General features: G+C 48.8%; 1 protein-coding gene across 1 annotated transcript in view; it reads right to left on the minus strand.

Annotated features, from left to right (window-relative positions):
* The window catches only part of ITGAL (integrin subunit alpha L), a 218,150-nt gene that overhangs the window by 37,554 nt on the left and 153,766 nt on the right, over nucleotides 1–26,830 (minus strand). Inside the window, exons 23-27 of the mRNA XM_083152209.1 lie at nucleotides 25,922–26,002; nucleotides 23,671–23,743; nucleotides 22,705–22,806; nucleotides 3,098–3,178; nucleotides 2,938–3,018 (exon numbers count right to left, since the gene is read on the minus strand). Of these exons, the coding sequence (XP_083008335.1) occupies nucleotides 2,938–3,018; nucleotides 3,098–3,178; nucleotides 22,705–22,806; nucleotides 23,671–23,743; nucleotides 25,922–26,002 (418 nt within the window). The remainder of the gene's footprint in view (nucleotides 1–2,937; nucleotides 3,019–3,097; nucleotides 3,179–22,704; nucleotides 22,807–23,670; nucleotides 23,744–25,921; nucleotides 26,003–26,830) is intronic.

Here is a 26,830-nt window from a genome sequence, read left to right on the forward strand (position 1 = left end):
ACACATTACACTGTTACATCATAGTTACCTCCCCTCCTGCATTCTGCAGGAGACTCCCTGACATAGCAGCAATCTCCCTCTCTCCCTCATTAGTCTAGCAATCTCCCTCATGTCACCCAGCCCACATTGCACTGTTACATCATAGTTCCCTCCCCTCCTGCATTCTGCAGGAGACTCCCTGACATAGCAGCAATCTCCCTCTCTCCCTCATTAGTCTAGCAATCTCCCTCATGTCCCCTAGCCCACATTACACTGTTACACCATAGTTACCTCCCCTCCTGCATTCTGCAGGAGACTCCCTGACATAACAGCAATCTCTCTCTCTTCCTCATTAGTATAACAATCTCCCGCATGTCACCTAGCCCACATTACACTGTTACATCATAGTTACCTCCCCTCCTGCATGAGATCTCCCTGACATAGCAGCAATCTCCCTCTCTCCCTCATTAGTCTAGCAATCTCCCTCATGTCACCTAGCCCACATTGCACTGTTACATCATAGTTCCCTCCCCTCCTGCATTCTGCAGGAGACTCCCTGACATAGCAGCAATCTCCCTCTCTCCCTCATTAGTCTAGAAATCTCCCTCATGTCCCCTAGCCCACATTACACTGTTACACCATAGTTACCTCCCCTCCTGCATTCTGCAGGGGACTCCCTGACATAGCAACAATCTCCCTCTCTCCCTCATTAGTCTAGCAATCTCCCTCATGTCACCTAGCCCACATTACACTGTTACATCATAGTTACCTCCCCTCCTGCATTCTGCAGGAGACTCCCTGACATAGCAGCAATCTCCCTCTCTCCCTCATTAGTCTAGCAATCTCCCGCATGTCACCTAGCCCACATTACACAGTTACATCATAGTTACCTCCCCTCCTGCATTCTGCAGGAGACTCCCTGACATAGCAGCAATCTCCCTCTCTCCCTCATTAGTCCAGCAATCTCCCTCATGTCACCTAGCCCACATTACACTGTTACATCATAGTTACCTCCCCTCCTGCATTCTGCAGGAGACTCCCTGACATAGCAGCAATCTCTCTCTCTTCCTCATTAGTCTAGCAATCTCCCCCATGTCACCTAGCCCACATTACACTGTTACATCATAGTTACCTCCCCTCCTGCATTCTGCAGGAGACTCCCTGACATAGAAGCAATCTCCCTCTCTCCCTCATTAGTCTAGCAATCTCCCTCATGTCACCTAGCCCACATTACACTGTTACATCATAGTTACCTCCCCTCCTGCATTCTGCAGGAGACTCCCTGACATAGCAGCAATCTCCCTCTCTCCCTCATTAGTCTAGCAATCTCCCTCATGTCACCTAGCCCACATTACACTGTTACATCATAGTTACCTCCCCTCCTGCATTCTGCAGGAGACTCCCTGACATAGCAGCAATCTCCCTCTCTCCCTCATTAGTCTAGCAATCTCCCTCATGTCACCTAGCCCACATTACACTGTTACATCATAGTTACCTCCCCTCCTGCATTCTGCAGGAGACTCCCTGATATAGCAGCAATCTCCCTCTCTCCCTCATTAGTCTAGCAATCTCCATCATGTCACCTAGTCCACATTACACTGTTACATCATAGTTACCTCCCATCCTGCATTCTGCAGGAGACTCCCTGACATAGCAGCAATCTCCCTCTCTCCCTCATTAGTCTAGCAATCTCCCTCATGTCACCTAGCCCACATTACACTGTTACATCATAGTTACCTCCCATCCTGCATTCTGCAGGAGACTCCCTGATATAGCAGCAATCTCCCTCTCTCCCTCATTAGTCTAGCAATCTCCCTCATGCCACCTAGCCCACATTACACTGTTACATCATAGTTACCTCCCCTCCTGCATTCTGCAGGAGACTCCCTGACATAGCAGCAATCTCCCTCTCTCCCTCATTAGTCTAGCAATCTCCCTCATGTCACCTAGCCCACATTACACTGTTACATCATAGTTACCTCCCCTCCTGCATTCTGCAGGAGGCTCCCTGACATAGCAGCAATCTCCCTCTCTCCCTCATTAGTCTAGCAATCTCCCTCATGTCACTTAGCCCACATTACACTGGTACATTTTGGGGAAATAAGGAATGAGAGACAGATACACTTACACTGAATCATCAGCACCATTTCCCAGCACTTTACCAAGTATAGTAGCTCTCACTAACTGCTTTGGGGGATCATCTACATTTGGATATAACTCCTTATAAAAGATTCATCTCAGATGTAGCAGTACACACCCACGCTTCTAGGTGCCACGTTCACAATCTATTTTCACAATCTCTCCATATATGGAACTAGACACGCCTTATGGGAGGAGCATGACACACCCACTCATTGTGATGCTTTACAAAATTCTATTACAAACTATAATCTCCCTGAAACTAGTTTTCAAAAATAGGCAAGTATGATATATATATATATATATATATATATCTCCTTCCCTCACTCACCCCATGTAGCTCTCCCTCTCCTTGATAGCCATGTATCTCTCCATCCCTCCCTCTCATACTATGTACCTCTCCCTCTCTGACAGCCATATACAGGGGCGGGCTGGGCCGGGGGCCAGAGTGCCATATGCCCCCCGGGCCGCTTACCCACCCACTGGCCGCGGGCCGCGCTGGATCAGCTCCTCCAGCCCTCCTGCGGCTTCCAGAACACGGCCGCGGCTACAGGAAAATGGCCGCCGGCCTCCTGCACTGAGGATGTCCTGGATGTGTGACTATGCCCATACCTTTGTTTGAGATGTCGGAGTACCTGGATTAGCAGTATATGTCCCATATGTCAGACACCTTGTGCCGTCACAGCCTGACACCTCTGGAGAACAGCAGAAGTGTGACTTTACTACAGGCATGTCATATGGAACTGTGGGTGCAGCAGCGCTTCCTGCATGGGGTGGATAGCAGCCATAAACCTGTATATACTATATGGTGTACATTACCTTCCAGGCGTGATTAGGTGTCAGCGTTCCATTGATACTGATGTCCATAGCGCTAAGGCTATCCATAGTACACTGCCATGTCTGTGTATGGAAATAACAAAGTGTCAGCTCAGGCATCACACACTACAGAACATCACACTCCTAACCAATCACACTATACCATGTGGGTCTGCGCCGCTCCTTCGCTGTGTCCCTGGGAACCAATAGGAATCTCCGGAACAGAGCAGCTGACTCCTGGTCCCTGAGAAGATAGACAGGTTGCAGACTAATTGTGTATGTCTGGCACACCACATGGCTAGTGCGGCAAATACATTAATATTGTTTCTCTGCCGGGTAAATACTGACAACATTTGCATGCAGCCTACACATGTCAGACTGCTTTATATATATATATATATATATATATATATATATATATATATATATATATATAGCTGCATTCAGACACTGGAAGCACAGGAGCTAGATCATAGATCCAGGTTATTGCACTATACCTAGTGGAAATATCATCCTTTAATCCTACTTGAGATTCTCTTATCCTGTGGGAAAATAGTTCTTTTCCATAATCTTTAACACTATCAAGAAATCTTTAAACCTAACTTTAAATGGTTTAGAGAGCATAACCCCTGATGAAGTCATTTATGACGAAACGCGTCGGGTATCATTTTTGGAAGAATTGGATTATGGAATCCGTGTCTGTTTTGATCTAATACATTTTATTGATTTTAATTGTATGGTCTACCATTTAATTGTTGATTGAGGTGGTGGATCACATCAAGCGCACCCTACTGTATATCTTTTTCTTCTATCTATCTATTCCATCCTCCACTAACAGGGAGGATTTATAGAGTGCTGCTATAACAACCAGCGCAAACGAAAGTCTATCCCACTTTGGATATATATATATTTTATTGAAGAACTGCAAAATACAGAAAAACTGTACAAGAAATCCATCCATTCAATGTAATGTTCAACAAACATAATAAATAAACAGATGTGTGAAGTCTGGAAACAAATGGTTGATTATAGGGATGACCATCGTTGCCATTACCATCGATAGTGCTAAACTATGCAATGGCTGACCATCGATATTTTTACATATCGATGGTCATCCATTGTGTTTGATTGGCCTGTGGGCCAATCAAAACATGGGTGTTGGGCTTCGCGGGTGTTGGGGGCGGAGCTATGCTCCGTATTCCGGCACTTTGAGAAAAAAAAAAGCAAAACATTGTTTTGCTGTTCCATTGATGGAGGGAAACCATCTAGTTCTCCCCCATTGATGGCAAAAGTATTTGACATCGGCCATGAACCATCAATGATTTTTAATCATCGATGGTCAATGGCCATCCCTAGTTGATTAATTTGTCGGTAAATGTTACAAGTTACAACAGTCTTGTAATACACAGCACACCACACCTATTATTTTATCAAGTAAGATCAATGAGGGTACCAAGTGGGAGGGGTAATTCAAAAAGGGGGTGCACTCAGCTGAAGGGTTGTAAGGTTATATTGTGTTTGTACACTGCGCTGTACTGGGGTCAGTATTTACTAGTATTCAGTCTAGTGGGTTTATTAGCGCTTTTTTTTAAATAAAAAATATTATTATATTATTAAATTGTGGACTTCTCTCAGGTAGTTTAATTTGCACTCACCCTACACTATCCCCACCTAATGCTGTGTACACACGGGGGCGATAGGGGCTGAAATCGCTGGGAATATGGACGCTGAGCGACCATATTGCCAGTGATTGGAGTGTGCACCAGCGATAAATGGCCGGGTGCGCGCTCCCGTTTTCAGCCCCTGAATGGTCGCTGGTCGGAGGAACATGTTCCTCCGACCAGCGACATCCCCTGCCTCTTCACCCAGCACTGTTTACATTTTCAACTGCGACCATCTTTGGTCGCAGATGAAAACGGTACACGGGGCAATATGATTGCTGAGCAATATATTGCCAGCGATCATATTGCTCCGTGTGTAGCACCTTGAGAGACTGTTGCATGGAATCTAGATCACCTGGGCCCAGTGTAGGGTGGGGTAGTATAGGGTGAATTAAGCTACCTGAAAGAAGTCCACAATCTTAAATAATCACTCAAAAGAGTGTAAACATTTAATAATAATTAACCCTTTTTTCCATTTGGCAGGAAATAAAGTTTGGCATTATTTATATATTCTATATACAGCACTTTATACACTGCATACGTTCATATTTTTTATTTTTAAGAAAGCGCTCCTAAAACCACTAGATTGTAAGGTTATACCAGGATGTTAGCTGTACGGCCTTTCTAAGAGAAGTGTTAGGGGCCCATTTATCAAACCATATTTGCGGCTAAATCCCCAAAAACACACCTTATCGGGGTTTAGCCGCAAATATTAAGTATCCCCTAAATGTATCATAGGGGGACCCCCTGCAGCGCCGCCGGCCGCATCCCCCATAGGTTTCTATGGGGGATGCGAAGCTGCCCGATGTATTAACATCGGGCAGCCCGGCATCGCAGCCCTGGGCTATCGTCATTCTGATATGGCGATAGCCCATTGTAGCCTATGGCTACACATCGCACTGCCCGAGCAGGCTCTAACCCCCGGCTTCCGGGTCAGGGCTTCGCAGGAATGGGCTCCTTTCGGAGCTCTGTCCCTGCGCACAGCAGGTCATACATTCCAGTGATATGATCGGGCGGTAATATTCCGCCCAGATCGCATTGTAAATGCGATCATGGTAAATGTGCCCCATAGTGTTAGAGGGCACAGATCTAACATACGGCAGCCGTACTGCAGAGAATTTCTTTGCTTTTGCTTCTTTGTTGAGTGACATCTCCAACAATCCATTTGGAAAAGGTAGGAAACTCTAGGTAGAAATAATGCAATGGACAAGGTATTGGATGATATCCACTGTGAGAGAATTGTCTTGCGTACTCCCGCGGCTCGTATTCTCTGTCCTGCAGACTGACGAGCGGTGTTAGGAGTAGGGTATAGGGCCCATAATGCCCAATCAGGTGTCGGAGTGAAAGAGATGCTGTACCGTGTCTGAGCATAGCGGCATACTGTCATCCAGAAGACATGAACTTCCAGGCAATGCATTACTGTACATAGTTACATAGTAGGTAAGGCTGAAAAAAGACTTGCGTCCATCTAGTTCAACCTGGTATAGATATCCATTGCTGATTTGGTAGGTTCTGGTATTTTACAGACAATTTATATTTCTTATTTGTACCCATGGATGTTTTTCTCCAGTAAATGTTTGTCCAACTTTGCCTTGAACGCATTTAATGAGCCAGCCGTTACCACCTCTCTGGGAAGAGAGTTCCAGAGTTTGACTGTTCTGACCGTAAAGAAATTCTTTCTACTAGCTGAATGAAATCTTTTTTCTTCTAATCTATACTCATGCCCTCGCGTCCTAGATTCCTTTCTAGTAGAAAATAGGGTGTGTGACAGTTCCTTATATTGGCCCTTGATATACTTGTACATGTTGAGCATGTCCCCCCTTAAACGTCTCTTTTCTAATGTAAATAGTCCCAAATTGCGTAATCTCTCCCCGTAGCTTAAATTCTCCATTCCCCTAATAAGCTTTGTTGCTCGCCTTTGGACTTTTTCTAATTCTATGATGTCCTTTTTATAGTGTGGGGCCCAGAACTGTACTCCGTACTCTAGGTGAGGTCTCACCAATGCTTTATACAGTGGCATAATTACCCTCGAGTCCCAGGTTTCCATTCCCCTCTTAATACATGCCAGAATTTTGTTGGCCTTTTTTGTAGCTACATTACAATGGGCACTACATCCTAGTTTGCTGTCTATTTGGACTCCTAGATCCTTTTCAAGTATGGAATTACCCAGTTCCTCTCCGCTAAGGTTGTAACTTGCACACTGGTTGTGTCTCCCAAGGTGCATAACCTTACATTTATCTACATTGAACCTCATCTTCCATTTTTTTGCCCACTCATCTAGAATTGCAAGATCATTTTGAACCATGGTGACATCTTCTGATGATTTGATGACTTTGCTAAGTTTTGTATCGTCCGCAAAGATGGATGCATTGCTGAGTAACCCTATCCCAATATCGTTAATAAAAATATTAAACAAAATGGGCCCCAAAACCGAACCCTGGGGCACTCCACTTAGTACCGGTATCATATCTGATACGGCACCATTCACAACCACTCTTTGTTCTCTATTACATAGCCAATTCCCTACCCATCTGCAGATATTTTCACCCAATCCTAGGTTCTCCATTTTATTAATCAATCTCTTGTGTGGGACAGTATCAAATGCTTTAGCGAAATCTAGGAAAATCACATCTACAGCATTTCCATTATCAAGGTTTTTGCTAACATCTTCATAGAACCCTAGTAGATTAGTTTGGCATGAACGATTTTTCACGAACCCATGTTGGTTAGTACTGAGTAGACGGTGATGGTCTAAATATTCCTGGATACCATCCCTTAAAAATCCTTCAAATAGTTTACCCACAATTGATGTTATACTAACGGGTCTGTAATTAGCGGGATCTTCCTTTTTTGAATATTGGCACTACCTCTGCTATTCTCCAATCTTTTGGTACTATACCTGACGATAGTGACTTGCTAAAGATATAATGTAGGGGGGTAGCTAGTTCATCCCTTAATTCCATTAATACCCTCGGATGAATCCCATCTGGCCCTGGTGACTTATTTGTTTTGAGTTTGCTTAGCCTCAGTATTATTTCTTTCGGTGTGAAATCCACAATGAGATCTGGCTTATTTGTCCCGTTTGTGGTAAATGTTCGTTCCACAGTCTGCTCTCCCTTAGTAAATACTGATGAGAAGAACTCATTTAACAGTTTTGGGTACTTGTGAGTTATCTGGACGCCCGATTTTTTGATTGTATGCCTTAAGTTAAGGCATACAATCAGATGCGATGCGATGCGATATCGCATCGCATCGCATCGCATGCGACCATCGGATGCGATGACCCGATTTTTCCATAGGAATCAATGTTAAAATGATTCCTATGGAAAAAGGGGTCCTTTTCATACCCCTACTATCCAAGTGGGCATGGAGTTGGATATAAACCTGTGGCGAGCGTAGCGAGCCACCGAGCCCGAAGCGTGGCGAGCGAAGCGAGCCCCGCGAGGGGACGGTATTCCGTGTCCCCTCGCGGGGCTCGCTACGCTCGCCACGCTTCGGGCTCGGTGGCTCGCTACGCTCGCCACAGGTTTATATCCAACTCCATGCCCACTTGGATAGTAGGGGTATGAAAAGGACCCCTTTTTCCCATTGAATTCCATGTTAAAATGGACTCAGTCCATTTTAACATTGATTCCTATGGAAAAATCGGGTCATCGCATCGCATCGCATCGCATCCGATGGTCGCATGCGATGCGCCCGATCCGACCCGATTTAGAAATCGGGCGTCCGGATAACTCACAAGTACCCAGTTTTGCTTTTCCCTTGTCCTCAGTAACACTTTTTCCACTAGTATCAGTTAGTGGGCCTATGTTTTCCTTAATTAAACGTTTACTATTTATGTATTTAAAAAACTTCTTTGGGTTGGTTTTGCTTTCAGTGGCTATGCGCTCTTCATATAATATTTTAGCTGCTTTGATTACCCCTTTACAAGTTTTGTTTGATTCTTTGTATTTTGCGAACGCCTCCTCATTCAAGTTATTTTTATAGAATTTAAAGGCTCTGGTTTTATTGTTGATAGCTGACCTTACTTCTTTGTCCAACCATGGTGGCTTTTTTTTGTTGAATTTACCTTTAGTTACTTTAGGAATGTATTCAATAGTTAGTGAATCAAGCACCTTTTTTAGAGTATCCCACATTTCCTCTGCATTTTTTCCCTCCATAACCGTTTCCCACCCAATTCCTGTTAGGGCTTCCCTGAATAATTCAAAGTTCGCTTTTCTGAAGTTTAGTATTTTTGCAGATCCTTTTTGATGTAATTTACTGAAGTTGATTTCCAGTGAAACCATATTGTGATCACTGTTCCCTAATTGTTCAATTACTTTTGTGTTTGAAACTAAGTCTGTGTTATTTGTTAATACTAAGTCCAAGAGTGCCTCATCACGAGTTGGAGTTTCTACCGTTTGTGTAATAAACTGGTCTTTAAGTAAGCTTAAGAACCCATTGCTTCTTGCTGATTTACCTGTTTCATAGATCAGCATCAGTGCATTGTCAGCATGAGTCAGGTGCTGTACCGTGTCTGAGCATAGCGGCATACTGTCACCCAGAAGACATTAATTTCCGGGCAATGTATTACTGTAGATCAGCATCGGTGCATTGTCAGCATGAGTCAGGTGCTGTACCGTGTCTGAGCATAGCGGCATACTGTCACCCAGAAGACATTAATTTCCGGGCAATGTATTACTGTAGATCAGCATCGGTGCATTGTCAGCATGAGTCAGGTGCTGTACCGTGTCTGAGCATAGCGGCATACTGTCATCCAGAAGACATTAATTTCCGGGCAATGCATTACTGTAGATCAGCATCGGTGCATTGTCAGCATAAGTCAGGTGCTGTACCGTGTCTGAGCATAGCGGCATACTGTCATCCAGAAGACATGAACGTCCGGGCAATGTATTACTGTAGATCAGCATCAGTGCATTGTCAGCATGAGTCAGGTGCTGTACCGTGTCTGAGCATAGCGGCATACTGTCATCCAGAAGACATTAATTTCCGGGCAATGTATTACTGTAGATCAGCATCAGTGCATTGTCAGCATGAGTCAGGTGCTGTACCGTGTCTGAGCATAGCGGCATACTGTCATCCAGAAGACATTAATTTCCGGGCAATGTATTACTGTAGATCAGCATCGGTGCATTGTCAGCATGAGTCAGGTGCTGTACCGTGTCTGAGCATAGCGGCATACTGTCATCCAGAATACATTAATTTCCAGGCAATGTATTACTGTAGATCAGCATCGGTGCATTGTCAGCATGAGTCAGGTGCTGTACCGTGTCTGAGCATAGCGGCATACTGTCACCCAGAAGACATTAATTTCCGGGCAATGTATTACTGTAGATCAGCATCAGTGCATTGTCAGCATGAGTCAGGTGCTGTACCGTGTCTGAGCATAGCGGCATACTGTCATCCAGAAGACATTAATTTCCGGGCAATGTATTACTGTAGATCAGCATCGGTGCATTGTCAGCATGAGTCAGGTGCTGTACCGTGTCTGAGCATAGCGGCATACTGTCATCCAGAATACATGAACTTCCGGGCAATGTATTACTGTAGATCAGCATCGGTGCATTGTCAGCATGAGTCAGGTGCTGTACCGTGTCTGAGCATAGCGGCATACTGTCATCCAGAAGACATTAATTTCCGGGCAATGTATTACTGTAGATCAGCATCAGTGCATTGTCAGCATGAGTCAGGTGCTGTACCGTGTCTGAGCATAGCGGCATACTGTCACCCAGAAGACATTAATTTCCGGGCAATGTATTACTGTAGATCAGCATCGGTGCATTGTCAGCATGAGTCAGGTGCTGTACCGTGTCTGAGCATAGCGGCATACTGTCACCCAGAAGACATTAATTTCCGGGCAATGCATTACTGTAGATCAGCATCGGTGCATTGTCAGCATGAGTCAGGTGCTGTACCGTGTCTGAGCATAGCGGCATACTGTCACCCAGAAGACATTAATTTCCGGGCAATGTATTACTGTAGATCAGCATCAGTGCATTGTCAGCATGAGTCAGGTGCTGTACCGTGTCTGAGCATAGCGGCATACTGTCATCCAGAAGACATTAATTTCCGGGCAATGTATTACTGTAGATCAGCATCGGTGCATTGTCAGCATGAGTCAGGTGCTGTACCGTGTCTGAGCATAGCGGCATACTGTCACCCAGAAGACATTAATTTCCGGGCAATGTATTACTGTAGATCAGCATCGGTGCATTGTCAGCCTGAGTCAGGTGCTGTACCGTGTCTGAGCATAGCGGCATACTGTCATCCAGAAGACATGAACTTCCAGGCAATGTATTACTGTAGATCAGCATCAGTGCATTGTCAGCATGAGTCAGGTGCTGTACCGTGTCTGAGCATAGCGGCATACTGTCATCCAGAAGACATTAATTTCCGGGCAATGCATTACTGTAGATCAGCATCAGTGCATTGTCAGCATGAGTCAGGTGCTGTACCGTGTCTGAGCATAGCGGCATACTGTCATCCAGAAGACATTAATTTCCGGGCAATGTATTACTGTAGATCAGCATCAGTGCATTGTCAGCATGAGTCAGGTGCTGTACCGTGTCTGAGCATAGCGGCATACTGTCATCCAGAATACATTAATTTCCGGGCAATGTATTACTGTAGATCAGCATCGGTGCATTGTCAGCATGAGTCAGGTGCTGTACCGTGTCTGAGCATAGCGGCATACTGTCATCCAGAAGACATTAATTTCCGGGCAATGTATTACTGTAGATCAGCATCAGTGCATTGTCAGCATGAGTCCGGTGCTGTACCGTGTCTGAGCATAGCGGCATACTGTCATCCAGAAGACATTAATTTCCTGGCAATGTATTACTGTAGATCAGCATCAGTGCATTGTCAGCATGAGTCAGGTGCTGTACCGTGTCTGAGCATAGCGGCATACTGTCATCCAGAAGACATGAACTTCCGGGCAATGTATTACTGTAGATCAGCATCGGTGCATTGTCAGCATAAGTCAGGTGCTGTACCGTGTCTGAGCATAGCGGCATACTGTCATCCAGAAGACATTAATTTCCGGGCAATGTATTACTGTAGATCAGCATCGGTGCATTGTCAGCATAAGTCAGGTGCTGTACCGTGTCTGAGCATAGCGGCATACTGTCATCCAGAAGACATTAATTTCCGGGCAATGTATTACTGTAGATCAGCATCAGTGCATTGTCAGCATGAGTCAGGTGCTGTACCGTGTCTGAGCATAGCGGCATACTGTCATCCAGAAGACATTAATTTCCGGGCAATGTATTACTGTAGATCAGCATCAGTGCATTGTCAGCATGAGTCAGGTGCTGTACCGTGTCTGAGCATAGCGGCATACTGTCATCCAGAAGACATTAATTTCCGGGCAATGTATTACTGTAGATCAGCATCGGTGCATTGTCAGCATGAGTCAGGTGCTGTACCGTGTCTGAGCATAGCGGCATACTGTCATCCAGAAGACATGAACTTCCGGGCAATGTATTACTGTAGATCAGCATCGGTGCATTGTCAGCATAAGTCAGGTGCTGTACCGTGTCTGAGCATAGCGGCATACTGTCATCCAGAAGACATGAACTTCCGGGCAATGTATTACTGTAGATCAGCATCGGTGCATTGTCAGCATAAGTCAGGTGCTGTACCGTGTCTGAGCATAGCGGCATACTGTCATCCAGAAGACATTAATTTCCGGGCAATGTATTACTGTAGATCAGCATCAGTGCATTGTCAGCATGAGTCAGGTGCTGTACCGTGTCTGAGCATAGCGGCATACTGTCATCCAGAAGACATGAACGTCCGGGCAATGTATTACTGTAGATCAGCATCGGTGCATTGTCAGCATGAGTCAGGTGCTGTACCGTGTCTGAGCATAGCGGCATACTGTCATCCAGAAGACATTAATTTCCGGGCAATGCATTACTGTAGATCAGCATCAGTGCATTGTCAGCATGAGTCAGGTGCTGTACCGTGTCTGAGCATAGCGGCATACTGTCATCCAGAAGACATTCATTTCCGGGCAATGTATTACTGTAGATCAGCATCGGTGCATTGTCAGCATGAGTCAGGTGCTGTACCGTGTCTGAGCATAGCGGCATACTGTCATCCAGAAGACATTAATTTCCGGGCAATGCATTACTGTAGATCAGCATCGGTGCATTGTCAGCATAAGTCAGGTGCTGTACCGTGTCTGAGCATAGCGGCATACTGTCATCCAGAAGACATTAATTTCCGGGCAATGTATTACTGTAGATCAGCATCGGTGCATTGTCAGCATGAGTCAGGTGCTGTACCGTGTCTGAGCATAGCGGCATACTGTCATCCAGAAGACATTAATTTCCGGGCAATGTATTACTGTAGATCAGCATCGGTGCATTGTCAGCATGAGTCAGGTGCTGTACCGTGTCTGAGCATAGCGGCATACTGTCACCCAGAAGACATTAATTTCCGGGCAATGCATTACTGTAGATCAGCATCGGTGCATTGTCAGCATGAGTCAGGTGCTGTACCGTGTCTGAGCATAGCGGCATACTGTCATCCAGAAGACATGAACGTCCGGGCAATGTATTACTGTAGATCAGCATCGGTGCATTGTCAGCATGAGTCAGGTGCTGTACCGTGTCTGAGCATAGCGGCATACTGTCACCCAGAAGACATTAATTTCCGGGCAATGTATTACTGTAGATCAGCATCAGTGCATTGTCAGCATGAGTCCGGTGCTGTACCGTGTCTGAGCATAGCGGCATACTGTCATCCAGAATACATTAATTTCCGGGCAATGTATTACTGTAGATCAGCATCAGTGCATTGTCAGCATGAGTCAGGTGCTGTACCGTGTCTGAGCATAGCGGCATACTGTCACCCAGAATATATTAATTTCCGGGCAATGTATTACTGTAGATCAGCATCAGTGCATTGTCAGCATGAGTCAGGTGCTGTACCGTGTCTGAGCATAGCGGCATACTGTCATCCAGAAGACATTAATTTCCGGGCAATGTATTACTGTAGATCAGCATCGGTGCATTGTCAGCATGAGTCAGGTGCTGTACCGTGTCTGAGCATAGCGGCATACTGTCATCCAGAAGACATTAATTTCCGGGCAATGTATTACTGTAGATCAGCATCGGTGCATTGTCAGCATGAGTCAGGTGCTGTACCGTGTCTGAGCATAGCGGCATACTGTCATCCAGAAGACATTAATTTCCGGGCAATGTATTACTGTAGATCAGCATCGGTGCATTGTCAGCATGAGTCAGGTGCTGTACCGTGTCTGAGCATAGCGGCATACTGTCACCCAGAAGACATTAATTTCCGGGCAATGTATTACTGTAGATCAGCATCAGTGCATTGTCAGCATGAGTCAGGTGCTGTACCGTGTCTGAGCATAGCGGCATACTGTCATCCAGAAGACATTAATTTCCGGGCAATGCATTACTGTAGATCAGCATCAGTGCATTGTCAGCATGAGTCAGGTGCTGTACCGTGTCTGAGCATAGCGGCATACTGTCATCCAGAAGACATTAATTTCCGGGCAATGTATTACTGTAGATCAGCATCGGTGCATTGTCAGCATAAGTCAGGTGCTGTACCGTGTCTGAGCATAGCGGCATACTGTCACCCAGAAGACATTAATTTCCGGGCAATGTATTACTGTAGATCAGCATCAGTGCATTGTCAGCATGAGTCAGGTGCTGTACCGTGTCTGAGCATAGCGGCATACTGTCATCCAGAAGACATTAATTTCCGGGCAATGTATTACTGTAGATCAGCATCGGTGCATTGTCAGCCTGAGTCAGGTGCTGTACCGTGTCTGAGCATAGCGGCATACTGTCATCCAGAAGACATTAATTTCCGGGCAATGTATTACTGTAGATCAGCATCAGTGCATTGTCAGCATGAGTCAGGTGCTGTACCGTGTCTGAGCATAGCGGCATACTGTCATCCAGAAGACATTAATTTCCGGGCAATGTATTACTGTAGATCAGCATCGGTGCATTGTCAGCCTGAGTCAGGTGCTGTACCGTGTCTGAGCATAGCGGCATACTGTCATCCAGAAGACATTAATTTCCGGGCAATGTATTACTGTAGATCAGCATCAGTGCATTGTCAGCATGAGTCAGGTGCTGTACCGTGTCTGAGCATAGCGGCATACTGTCATCCAGAAGACATTAATTTCCGGGCAATGTATTACTGTAGATCAGCATCGGTGCATTGTCAGCATGAGTCAGGTGCTGTACCGTGTCTGAGCATAGCGGCATACTGTCACCCAGAAGACATTAATTTCCGGGCAATGCATTACTGTAGATCAGCATCGGTGCATTGTCAGCATGAGTCAGGTGCTGTACCGTGTCTGAGCATAGCGGCATACTGTCATCCAGAAGACATTAATTTCCGGGCAATGTATTACTGTAGATCAGCATCGGTGCATTGTCAGCATGAGTCAGGTGCTGTACCGTGTCTGAGCATAGCGGCATACTGTCATCCAGAAGACATTAATTTCCGGGCAATGTATTACTGTAGATCAGCATCGGTGCATTGTCAGCCTGAGTCAGGTGCTGTACCGTGTCTGAGCATAGCGGCATACTGTCATCCAGAAGACATTAATTTCCGGGCAATGTATTACTGTAGATCAGCATCAGTGCATTGTCAGCATGAGTCAGGTGCTGTACCGTGTCTGAGCATAGCGGCATACTGTCATCCAGAAGACATTAATTTCCGGGCAATGTATTACTGTAGATCAGCATCGGTGCATTGTCAGCATGAGTCAGGTGCTGTACCGTGTCTGAGCATAGCGGCATACTGTCATCCAGAATACATTAATTTCCGGGCAATGTATTACTGTAGATCAGCATCAGTGCATTGTCAGCATGAGTCAGGTGCTGTACCGTGTCTGAGCATAGCGGCATACTGTCATCCAGAAGACATTAATTTCCGGGCAATGTATTACTGTAGATCAGCATCGGTGCATTGTCAGCATGAGTCAGGTGCTGTACCGTGTCTGAGCATAGCGGCATACTGTCATCCAGAAGACATGAACGTCCGGGCAATGTATTACTGTAGATCAGCATCGGTGCATTGTCAGCATGAGTCAGGTGCTGTACCGTGTCTGAGCATAGCGGCATACTGTCATCCAGAAGACATTAATTTCCGGGCAATGTATTACTGTAGATCAGCATCGGTGCATTGTCAGCATGAGTCAGGTGCTGTACCGTGTCTGAGCATAGCGGCATACTGTCATCCAGAAGACATTAATTTCCGGGCAATGTATTACTGTAGATCAGCATCGGTGCATTGTCAGCATGAGTCAGGTGCTGTACCGTGTCTGAGCATAGCGGCATACTGTCATCCAGAAGACATGAACGTCCGGGCAATGTATTACTGTAGATCAGCATCAGTGCATTGTCAGCATGAGTCAGGTGCTGTACCGTGTCTGAGCATAGCGGCATACTGTCATCCAGAAGACATTAATTTCCGGGCAATGTATTACTGTAGATCAGCATCGGTGCATTGTCAGCATGAGTCAGGTGCTGTACCGTGTCTGAGCATAGCGGCATACTGTCATCCAGAAGACATTAATTTCCGGGCAATGTATTACTGTAGATCAGCATCGGTGCATTGTCAGCCTGAGTCAGGTGCTGTACCGTGTCTGAGCATAGCGGCATACTGTCATCCAGAAGACATTAATTTCCGGGCAATGTATTACTGTAGATCAGCATCGGTGCATTGTCAGCATGAGTCAGGTGCTGTACCGTGTCTGAGCATAGCGGCATACTGTCATCCAGAAGACATTAATTTCCGGGCAATGTATTACTGTAGATCAGCATCGGTGCATTGTCAGCATGAGTCAGGTGCTGTACCGTGTCTGAGCATAGCGGCATACTGTCATCCAGAAGACATTAATTTCCGGGCAATGTATTACTGTAGATCAGCATCAGTGCATTGTCAGCATGAGTCAGGTGCTGTACCGTGTCTGAGCATAGCGGCATACTGTCATCCAGAAGACATTAATTTCCGGGCAATGTATTACTGTAGATCAGCATCGGTGCATTGTCAGCATGAGTCAGGTGCTGTACCGTGTCTGAGCATAGCGGCATACTGTCATCCAGAAGACATGAACGTCCGGGCAATGTATTACTGTAGATCAGCATCGGTGCATTGTCAGCATGAGTCAGGTGCTGTACCGTGTCTGAGCATAGCGGCATACTGTCATCCAGAAGACATTAATTTCCGGGCAATGTATTACTGTAGATCAGCATCGGTGCATTGTCAGCATGAGTCAGGTGCTGTACCGTGTCTGAGCATAGCGGCATACTGTCATCCAGAAGACATTAATTTCCGGGCAATGTATTACTGTAGATCAGCATCGGTGCATTGTCAGCATGAGTCAGGTGCTGTACCGTGTCTGAGCATAGCGGCATACTGTCATCCAGAAGACATTAATTTCCGGGCAATGTATTACTGTAGATCAGCATCGGTGCATTGTCAGCATGAGTCAGGTGCTGTACCGTGTCTGAGCATAGCGGCATACTGTCATCCAGAAGACATTAATTTCCAGGCAATGTATTACTGTAGATCAGCATCAGTGCATTGTCAGCATGAGTCAGGTGCTGTACCGTGTCTGAGCATAGCGGCATACTGTCATCCAGAAGACATTAATTTCCGGGCAATGTATTACTGTAGATCAGCATCGGTGCATTGTCAGCATGAGTCAGGTGCTGTACCGTGTCTGAGCATAGCGGCATACTGTCATCCAGAAGACATGAACTTCCAGGCAATGTATTACTGTAGATCAGCATCAGTGCCTTGTCAGCATGAGTCAGGTGCTGTACCGTGTCTGAGCATAGCGGCATACTGTCATCCAGAAGACATTAATTTCCGGGCAATGTATTACTGTAGATCAGCATCGGTGCATTGTCAGCATGAGTCAGGTGCTGTACCGTGTCTGAGCATAGCGGCATACTGTCATCCAGAAGACATGAACTTCCGGGCAATGTATTACTGTAGATCAGCATCAGTGCATTGTCAGCATGAGTCAGGTGCTGTACCGTGTCTGAGCATAGCGGCATACTGTCATCCAGAAGACATTAATTTCCGGGCAATGTATTACTGTAGATCAGCATCGGTGCATTGTCAGCATGAGTCAGGTGCTGTACCGTGTCTGAGCATAGCGGCATACTGTCATCCAGAATACATTAATTTCCAGGCAATGTATTACTGTAGATCAGCATCAGTGCATTGTCAGCATGAGTCAGGTGCTGTACCGTGTCTGAGCATAGCGGCATACTGTCATCCAGAAGACATGAACGTCCGGGCAATGTATTACTGTAGATCAGCATCGGTGCATTGTCAGCATGAGTCAGGTGCTGTACCGTGTCTGAGCATAGCGGCATACTGTCATCCAGAAGACATGAACGTCCGGGCAATGTATTACTGTAGATCAGCATCGGTGCATTGTCAGCATGAGTCAGGTGCTGTACCGTGTCTGAGCATAGCGGCATACTGTCATCCAGAAGACATGAACGTCCGGGCAATGTATTACTGTAGATCAGCATCGGTGCATTGTCAGCATGAGTCAGGTGCTGTACCGTGTCTGAGCATAGCGGCATACTGTCACCCAGAATACATTAATTTCCGGGCAATGTATTACTGTAGATCAGCATCGGTGCATTGTCAGCATGAGTCAGGTGCTGTACCGTGTCTGAGCATAGCGGCATACTGTCATCCAGAAGACATTAATTTCCGGGCAATGTATTACTGTAGATCAGCATCGGTGCATTGTCAGCATGAGTCAGGTGCTGTACCGTGTCTGAGCATAGCGGCATACTGTCATCCAGAAGACATTAATTTCCGGGCAATGTATTACTGTAGATCAGCATCAGTGCATTGTCAGCATGAGTCAGGTGCTGTACCGTGTCTGAGCATAGCGGCATACTGTCATCCAGAAGACATGAACGTCCGGGCAATGTATTACTGTAGATCAGCATCGGTGCATTGTCAGCATGAGTCCGGTGCTGTACCGTGTCTGAGCATAGCGGCATACTGTCATCCAGAAGACATGAATTTCCGGGCAATGTATTACTGTAGATCAGCATCAGTGCATTGTCAGCATGAGTCAGGTGCTGTACCGTGTCTGAGCATAGCGGCATACTGTCATCCAGAAGACATTAATTTCCGGGCAATGTATTACTGTAGATCAGCATCGGTGCATTGTCAGCATGAGTCAGGTGCTGTACCGTGTCTGAGCATAGCGGCATACTGTCACCCAGAAGACATGAACGTCCGGGCAATGTATTACTGTAGATCAGCATCAGTGCATTGTCAGCATGAGTCCGGTGCTGTACCGTGTCTGAGCATAGCGGCATACTGTCATCCAGAATACATTAATTTCCGGGCAATGTATTACTGTAGATCAGCATCGGTGCATTGTCAGCATGAGTCAGGTGCTGTACCGTGTCTGAGCATAGCGGCATACTGTCATCCAGAAGACATTAATTTCCAGGCAATGTATTACTGTAGATCAGCATCGGTGCATTGTCAGCATGAGTCAGGTGCTGTACCGTGTCTGAGCATAGCGGCATACTGTCATCCAGAAGACATGAACGTCCGGGCAATGTATTACTGTAGATCAGCATCAGTGCATTGTCAGCATGAGTCAGGTGCTGTACCGTGTCTGAGCATAGCGGCATACTGTCATCCAGAAGACATGAACGTCCGGGCAATGTATTACTGTAGATCAGCATCGGTGCATTGTCAGCATGAGTCAGGTGCTGTACCCATCATCAGGCTTCGTTTTGGTGTGTAATCATTTATACTGCATTTCCATGTAGGAGGCAGAGATCCGGGTTTTGCTTATAACTACTGCAGCGGCGTAACTATAGCACCGCAGCCCCCACCACCGCGGGGGGGCGCTGTGCATGTGGGGGCGCCGGGGGCTGCGGTGCTATAGTTACACCCCCCCCCCAATCCCCCGCAGACTTACCTATCTCGCTGGTCCCGGCGGTTCCGTTCTTCTGCTGAGGACCACCACAAAATGGCCGCCCCCATATAGTTCTCTGAAACTGTCTGCTGTATGGGGCGGCCATTTTGTGGTGATCCTCAGCAGAAGAACGGAGCCGCCGGGACCAGCATGATAGGTAAGGCTGCGGGGGATTGGGGGGGTTTGCATGGGCGGCGCGGCGGCGGGTGCTTGGCGGGGTGGCGCCCCCCTAACGCCACTGAACTACTGATAACAGGGAAGGTAATGTCACAGTAGGTAAGTCTGCGACCATTTTGCTAAACCACTGTCTAGGGTTTCTAGATTCAATTGTTTCTTAATATGGAGATACAGTAAGGAGGTCTTGCATGGTCTATGGCAATGTCTGATCATTACATCTAATCCCACGGACAAGTCAGCTGTTGGAATCTCTTTAATTTGACTAGTAACATAAATCTTCTACTGAAAGTACACAACGTAGACTGGTCACAGCAGGTAGTTACTGGTAAGACAATACCGCAGTGCACCCCCATCCATGACATGATATAACAACCGCAGTCCTGCAGCCGCCCAAAGTCTGGCGAGCCTTGAATTGTGTATCGTCGGTATACCGGACATTCGTAGTGAATGAAATAATGTTTGGATTATTTATGTATATGTATATAATTATTGGACACTCTGGACGGATAACTAGATGGTTTCATGTGCAGTAAGCTAGAGAACGGGATATCTGTGCAGGACGCTTGTTCGATAGCTGGGTTCACATAATTATTCGTCCGCTGCATATCAGAGGTTGGCACCCAACATGTAGCTTTTGGTGCCTCGCAGAGTCATATCGTGATAATCTGAACATAGAGATTCTGGGCTTTTCCCCATCCCAAATAAACTTGCTAATGGCCGTGTTTATAGGGATTCAGTACTGAATCCCGGCGGTCGGGATCCTGGCGGAATCCCGACCGCCGAAATCCCGACAAGGCGGGGGACGTGGATCGCCCCCCCTTGCGGGCTCGCTGCGCTCGGCACACTAATTTATTCTCCCTCCAGGGGTGTCGTGGACACCCACGGAGGGAGAATGTGTCGGGATCCCGACCGCCGGGATTTTAACTGCATCCCGTTTATAGAGCATCTGAATCTGTCACCAAAAGAGGAGCATTTGGATCGCATATAGTAAACGGGGGAAGGAAATCATTTTAATCAGATGGCATCTAAGGTAAGGACCTCCACGAACGAAGATCTGCCAGCAATTTTGATATTAATGAAGGGTAATTGACAGAGTACAGATGGGCTGGGTCAGTTGGTAAAGTTAGACCCAAAGGTTCTATGGACCTGTCTGCCCATAGAAATGGGAATCCCGCAGGCCATTCCAGTTCTGCCCCCCTGTGTAATGCCAGGGATTTAGTCTTCATTAAAAACCCCGCTATTAGTTCAAATTCAAATACAGTATTTAGGAAACCAGGGAATGCCTCTTGTGGCTTAGTGAAGTAAAGGAGAAGGTAATCTGCATAGGCCGACACCATTAATTCAGTTGACCCATATTTTATACCATGCCAATCTGACTGCAAGTAAAATAATCTAATAAGCGGGTCTATGACTAGATCAAATAATAATGGAGAAAGTGGGCAGCCCTGCCTTGTGCCGCGGGCTAAATCAAAATGAGGAGTGTTTAGGCCGTTGACGTGGGACGAGCGTATAATTTGTGAACGAGTGTAATAAACCCTACACCAAACTGCTGTGTGTGGAACAGACGTAGGAAACGAGACCAAGGTCATAAGCCTTGTCAGCATCGCAGCTCACTAAGAGAGACCGACCACCGGGCATAGACAAGGACTGACCTATGGCTGCAATCACTTGTCCTACATCATGTACTGAGGACCTGCCTCTGACGAAGCCTGTTTGGGAGGGAAGAAGTCGTTTTGGCAACACCAGTTGCAATCTCTGGGCTACAATGGTGGTTAATAATTTAAGGTCCTCATTCAACAGAGAAATAGGACGATAAGAAGTGACCAAATGTGGGTCTGTCTTTACCGGGGTTTGGTAATACAATTATTCTGGCATTGTTAAAATCAGATAAGATGGAGTTAAATAGAGTTAGAAGAAGTGGTGCCAACATTTTATAATAATCTGCTCCCAGTCCGTCCGGTCCCGGGACTTACCCTTGGGCAAGCCATTTATAGCTAGTTTGAGTTCTTGTTCAGTGATAGATTAAACCAAGGCATCACTTTGACTGCTTAATTTTTACACTGTAATTTAGATTTCAGCTTGAACACCCCCCACCCAAATCTAATATCTCTCTGCACCTGTTACCTCTGCCCCCCCTGCAGTGCAGCAAGGTTTTGCCCAGAGCAGTGATTAGGTGATTAGAGGTGGCCCTCTGCATCTGGAACATGAGACATTTGGTGAATATATCTATTGAGCCATAACATAATGATCACCTTTCATTGTCACTGTCTATAGCAGTGATTTTCCACCTTTCTCCAACTTGCGGCAAAACGAATAAGGTAACATCAGTCCCCACAGAAAAACAAACCTATCAGCCCCCACAAAGGAAAAAACAAACCCATCTGCCCCCACAGGAAAAAAAAACCCATTGGCCCCCGCAGGAAAAAAAAAACAACCCATGAGCCCACACAGGAAAAAAACAAACCCATCTGCCCCCACAGGAAAAAACAAACCCATCTGCCCCCACAGGAAAAAACAAACCCATCGGCCCCCACAGGAACAAAAATTCCCATTAGCGCACAAACATAAAACACATGATCTCCAGATGAACACACTAAAGTACAGTCTTTGCCAGGCTTATCTGCTTGCAGGACACAGGAGAGCCCTTATGCCAAAGCCCACTGGTTCCAGTGTGAAGTGTAGAGATAGAATGCATCTTAGGCTGCGGCGGCACACCGAGATCAGCTCCCTGCACACCGAGATCAGCTCCCGGCACACCGAGATCAGCTCCCGGCACACCGAGATCAGCTCCCTGCACACCGAGATCAGCTCCCGGCACACCGAGATCAGCTCCCGGCACACCGAGATCAGCTCCCGGCACACCGAGATCAGCTCCCGGCACACCGAGATCAGCTCCCGGCACACCGAGATCAGCTCCAACCCACTGTGCCGCACCCAAGTCTACACAAAACAATTTACCTGATGTGTAATTTTATAGTCCCAGAGCAGTCCCTTGGCCAATGTTGTCACAATTAAAATGGTGAACTGTGTTGGGTCAGAACTTGGACCCCGGTTCTGGATCTGGAAAGGAAGTGGTTAGTATTAACACAGGTGAGCGGAGGGGACAGTAGCAACTGTGACACAGGGGAGCGGAGGGGACAGGATCGACTGTGACACAGGGGAGCGGAGGGGACAGTAGCAACTGTGACACAGGGGAGCGGAGGGGACAGGATCGACTGTGACACAGGGGAGCGGAGGGGACAGGACCGACTGTGACACGGGGGGAGCGGAGGGACAGTAGCGACTGTGACACAGGGGAGCGGAGGGGACAGGATCGACTGTAACACAGGGGAGCGGAGGGCACAGTTGCGACTGTGACACAGGGGAGCCGAGGGGACAGGACCGCCTGTAACACAGGGGAGCGGAGGGGACAGTAGCGACTGTGACACAGGGGAGCAGAGGGGACAGTAGCGACTGTGACACAGGGGAGCGGAGGGGACAGGACCGACTGTGACACAGGGGAGCGGAGGGGACAGGACCGACTGTGACACAGGGGAGCGGAGGGGACTGTAGCGACTGTGACACAGGGGAGCGGAGGGGACAGGACCGACTGTGACACAGGGGAGCAGAGGGGACAGTAGCGACTGTGACACAGGGGAGTGGAGGGGACAGTAGCGACTGTGACACAGGGGAGCGGAGGGGACAGTAGTGACTGTGACACAGGGGAGTGGAGGGGACAGTAGCGACTGTGACACAGGGGAGCGGAGGGGACAGGACCGACTGTGACACAGGGGAGCGGAGGGGACAGGGCCGACTGTGACACAGGGGAGCCGAGGGGACAGGACCGACTGTGACACAGGGGACAATAGTGACTGTGACACAGGGGGGCGGAGGGGACAGTATTGTATAGCGGTGCATGGACGCAGTGAATCGGTAAGAGGGCACCTGATATCTGTGGGACAGGGGTCTCTCCTCATCTTGGTTGATGAATTCAGCATGTTTTGTTGATGTCTCCAGACTGTGGGCAGATGGGAGACATACAAGAGATAATATTCTACGTACATTGTATGACACATTCGACAGAAACATTTGATGCAGGTAGGGTCAGTATGCAGACAGGGGGTGGTATGCAGACAGGGGGTGGTATACAGGCAGGGGGTGGTGTACAGGCAGGGGGTGGTATGCAGACAGGGGGTGGTATGCAGACAGGGGGTGGTATGCAGACAGGGGGTGGTATGCAGGCAGGGGGTGGTATGCAGGCAGGGGGTGGTGTACAGGCAGGGGGTGGTGTGCAGGCAGGGGGTGGTGTACAGGCAGACAGGGGGTGGTATGCAGGCAGGGGGTGGTGTACAGGCAGGGGGTGGTGTACAGGCAGGGGGTGGTGTGCAGGCAGGGGTCAGTATGCAGACAGGGGTCAGTATGCAGACAGGGGGTGGTATGCAGACAGGGGGTGGTGTACAGGCAGGGGGTGGTGTGCAGGCAGGCAGGGGGTGGTGTGCAGGCAGGGGGTGGTGTGCAGGCAGGCAGGGGGTGGTGTACAGACAGGGGGTGGTGTGCAGGCAGGCAGGGGGTGGTGTGCAGGCAGACAGGGGGTGGTATGCAGGCAGGGGGTGGTGTGCAGGCAGGGGGTGGTATGCAGACAGGGGGTGGTGTACAGGCAGGGGGTGGTGTGCAGGCAGGGGGTGGTGTGCAGGCAGGCAGGGGGTGGTGTACAGACAGGGGGTGGTGTGCAGGCAGGCAGGGGGTGGTGTGCAGGCAGACAGGGGGTGGTATGCAGGTAGGGGTCAGTATGCAGACAGGGGGTGGTGTGCAGGCAGGGGGTGGTGTGCAGGCAGGGGGTGGTGTGCAGGCAGGGGTGTGGTGTGCAGGCAGGGAGGCTGGTATGCAGGCAGGGGGTGGTGTGCAGGCAGGGGGTGGTGTGCAGGCAGGTGTGGTGTGCAGGCAGGGGGTGGTGTACAGGCAGACAGGGGGTGGTGTACAGGCAGACAGGGGGTGGTATGCAGGTAGGTGTCGGTATGCAGACAGGGGGTGGTGTGCAGGCAGGGGGTGGTGTGCAGGCAGGGGATAGCAATGTGACAGGGGGTGGTGTGCAGGCAGGAGGTGGTATGCAGGAAGGAGGTGGTATTCAAGTAGGGGTGTGGTACGCAGGTAGGAGGTTTCGTGCAGGATGGGGGTGGAATGCAGGCAGGGGGTGGTATGCAGGCAGGGGGAGGTATGCAGGCAGGGGTGTGGTGTGCAGGCAGGGAGGCTGGTATGCAGGCAGGGGAGGTGGTATGCAGGCAGGGGAGGTGGTATGCAGGCAGGAGGTTTCGTGCAGGATGGGGGTGGTATGCAGGCAGGGGGTGGTGTGCAGGCAGGTAGGCTGGTATGCAGGCAGGGGTGTGGTGTGCAGGCAGGGGGGTGGTGTGCAGGCAGGGGGTGGTATGCAGGCAGGGGTGTGGTGTGCAGGCAGGGAGGCTGGTATGCAGGCAGGGGTGTGGTGTGCAGGCAGGGGTGTGGTGTGCAGGCAGGGGGTGGTATGCAGGCAGGGGTGTGGTGTGCAGGCAGGGGTGTGGTGTGCAGGCAGGGGGTGGTATGCAGGCAGGGAGGCTGGTATGCAGGCAGGGGTGTGGTGTGCAGGCAGGGGGTGGTGTGCAGGCAGGAGGTGGTATGCAGGCAGGGGGTGGTATGCAGGCAGGGGGTGGTATGCAGGCAGGGGGTGGTATGCAGGCAGGGGTGGTATTCAAGTAGGGGTGTGGTATGCAGGCAGGAGGTTTCGTGCAGGATGGGGGTGGTATGCAGGCAGGGGTGTGGTGTGCAGGCAGGGAGGCTGGTATGCAGGCAGGGGAGGTGGTATGCAGGCAGGAGGTTTCGTGCAGGATGGGGGTGGTATGCATGCAGGGGGTGGTGTGCAGGCAGGGAGAGGTATGCAGGCAGGGGTGTGGTGTGCAGGCAGGGGGAGGTATGCAGGCAGGGGTGTGGTGTGCAGGCAGGGAGGCGATGATGCGATTGGTGTTCATCATGTTGTCGCAGTCCCGCCCCTACTTACAATGTCAGCTATTTGGGCATTGTAGAGTGGGGGGCGGGGTCGAGATGATTCAAACAAACGTTCATGCCCCTGCGCCACCCACATTGTATGGTGCCACGCCTCCTCCTGGAGGTATGACTGACAGCGCACCGCGCAGGTTAGAAGACATTGTTACAGATATATACAAACCTCTGAGCAATGACGTGTATCGGCCGGAGAACAGGGAAGTCTTTTGCCGCCACATTATACGTATCATTGGCATCATTATCACTGTCAGGGAAACATAATATTAATGTAACAAGTCCTACAGAGCGCGGCACAGGGCGGGGTCTCCCATTCCTACAGAGCGCGGCACAGGGCGAGGTCTCCCATTCCTACAGAACGCGGCACAGGGCGAGGTCTCCCATTCCTACAGAGCGCGGCACAGGGCGGGGTCTCCCATTCCTACAGAGCGCGGCACAGGGCGGGGTCTCCCATTCCTACAGAGCGCGGCACAGGGCGGGGTCTCCCATTCCTACAGAGCGCGGCACAGGGCGAGGTCTTCTATTCCTACAGAGCGCGGCACAGGGCGGGGTCTCCCATTCCTACAGGGCGCGGCACAGGGCGGGGTCTGCTATTTCTACAAAGCGTGGCACAGGGCAAGGTTTCCTATTCCTACAGAGCGCGGCACAGGGCGGGGTCTCCCATTCCTACAGGGCGCGGCACAGGGCGGGGTCTCCCATTCCTACAGGGCGCGGCACAGGGCGGGGTCTGCTATTTCTACAAAGCGTGGCACAGGGCAAGGTTTCCTATTCCTACAGAGCGCGGCACAGGGCGGGGTCTCCTATTCCTACAGAGCGCGGCACAGGGCGGGGTCTCCTATTCCTACAGAGCGCGGCACAGGGCGGGGTCTCCTATTCCTACAGGGCGCGGCACAGGGCGGGGTCTCCTATTCCTACAATGCGCGGCACAGGGCGGGGTCTCCTATTCCTACAGAGCGCGGCACAGGGCGGGGTCTCCTATTCCTACAGAGGGCGGCACAGGGCGGGGTCTCCTATTCATACAGGGCGCGGCACAGGGCGAGGTCTCCTATTCCTACAATGCGTGGCACAGGGTGAG

This window comes from Crinia signifera, chromosome 7 (genome assembly GCF_055691185.1).
Source record: "Crinia signifera chromosome 7, ASM5569118v1, whole genome shotgun sequence".
NCBI classification, from domain to species: domain Eukaryota; kingdom Metazoa; phylum Chordata; class Amphibia; order Anura; family Myobatrachidae; genus Crinia; species Crinia signifera.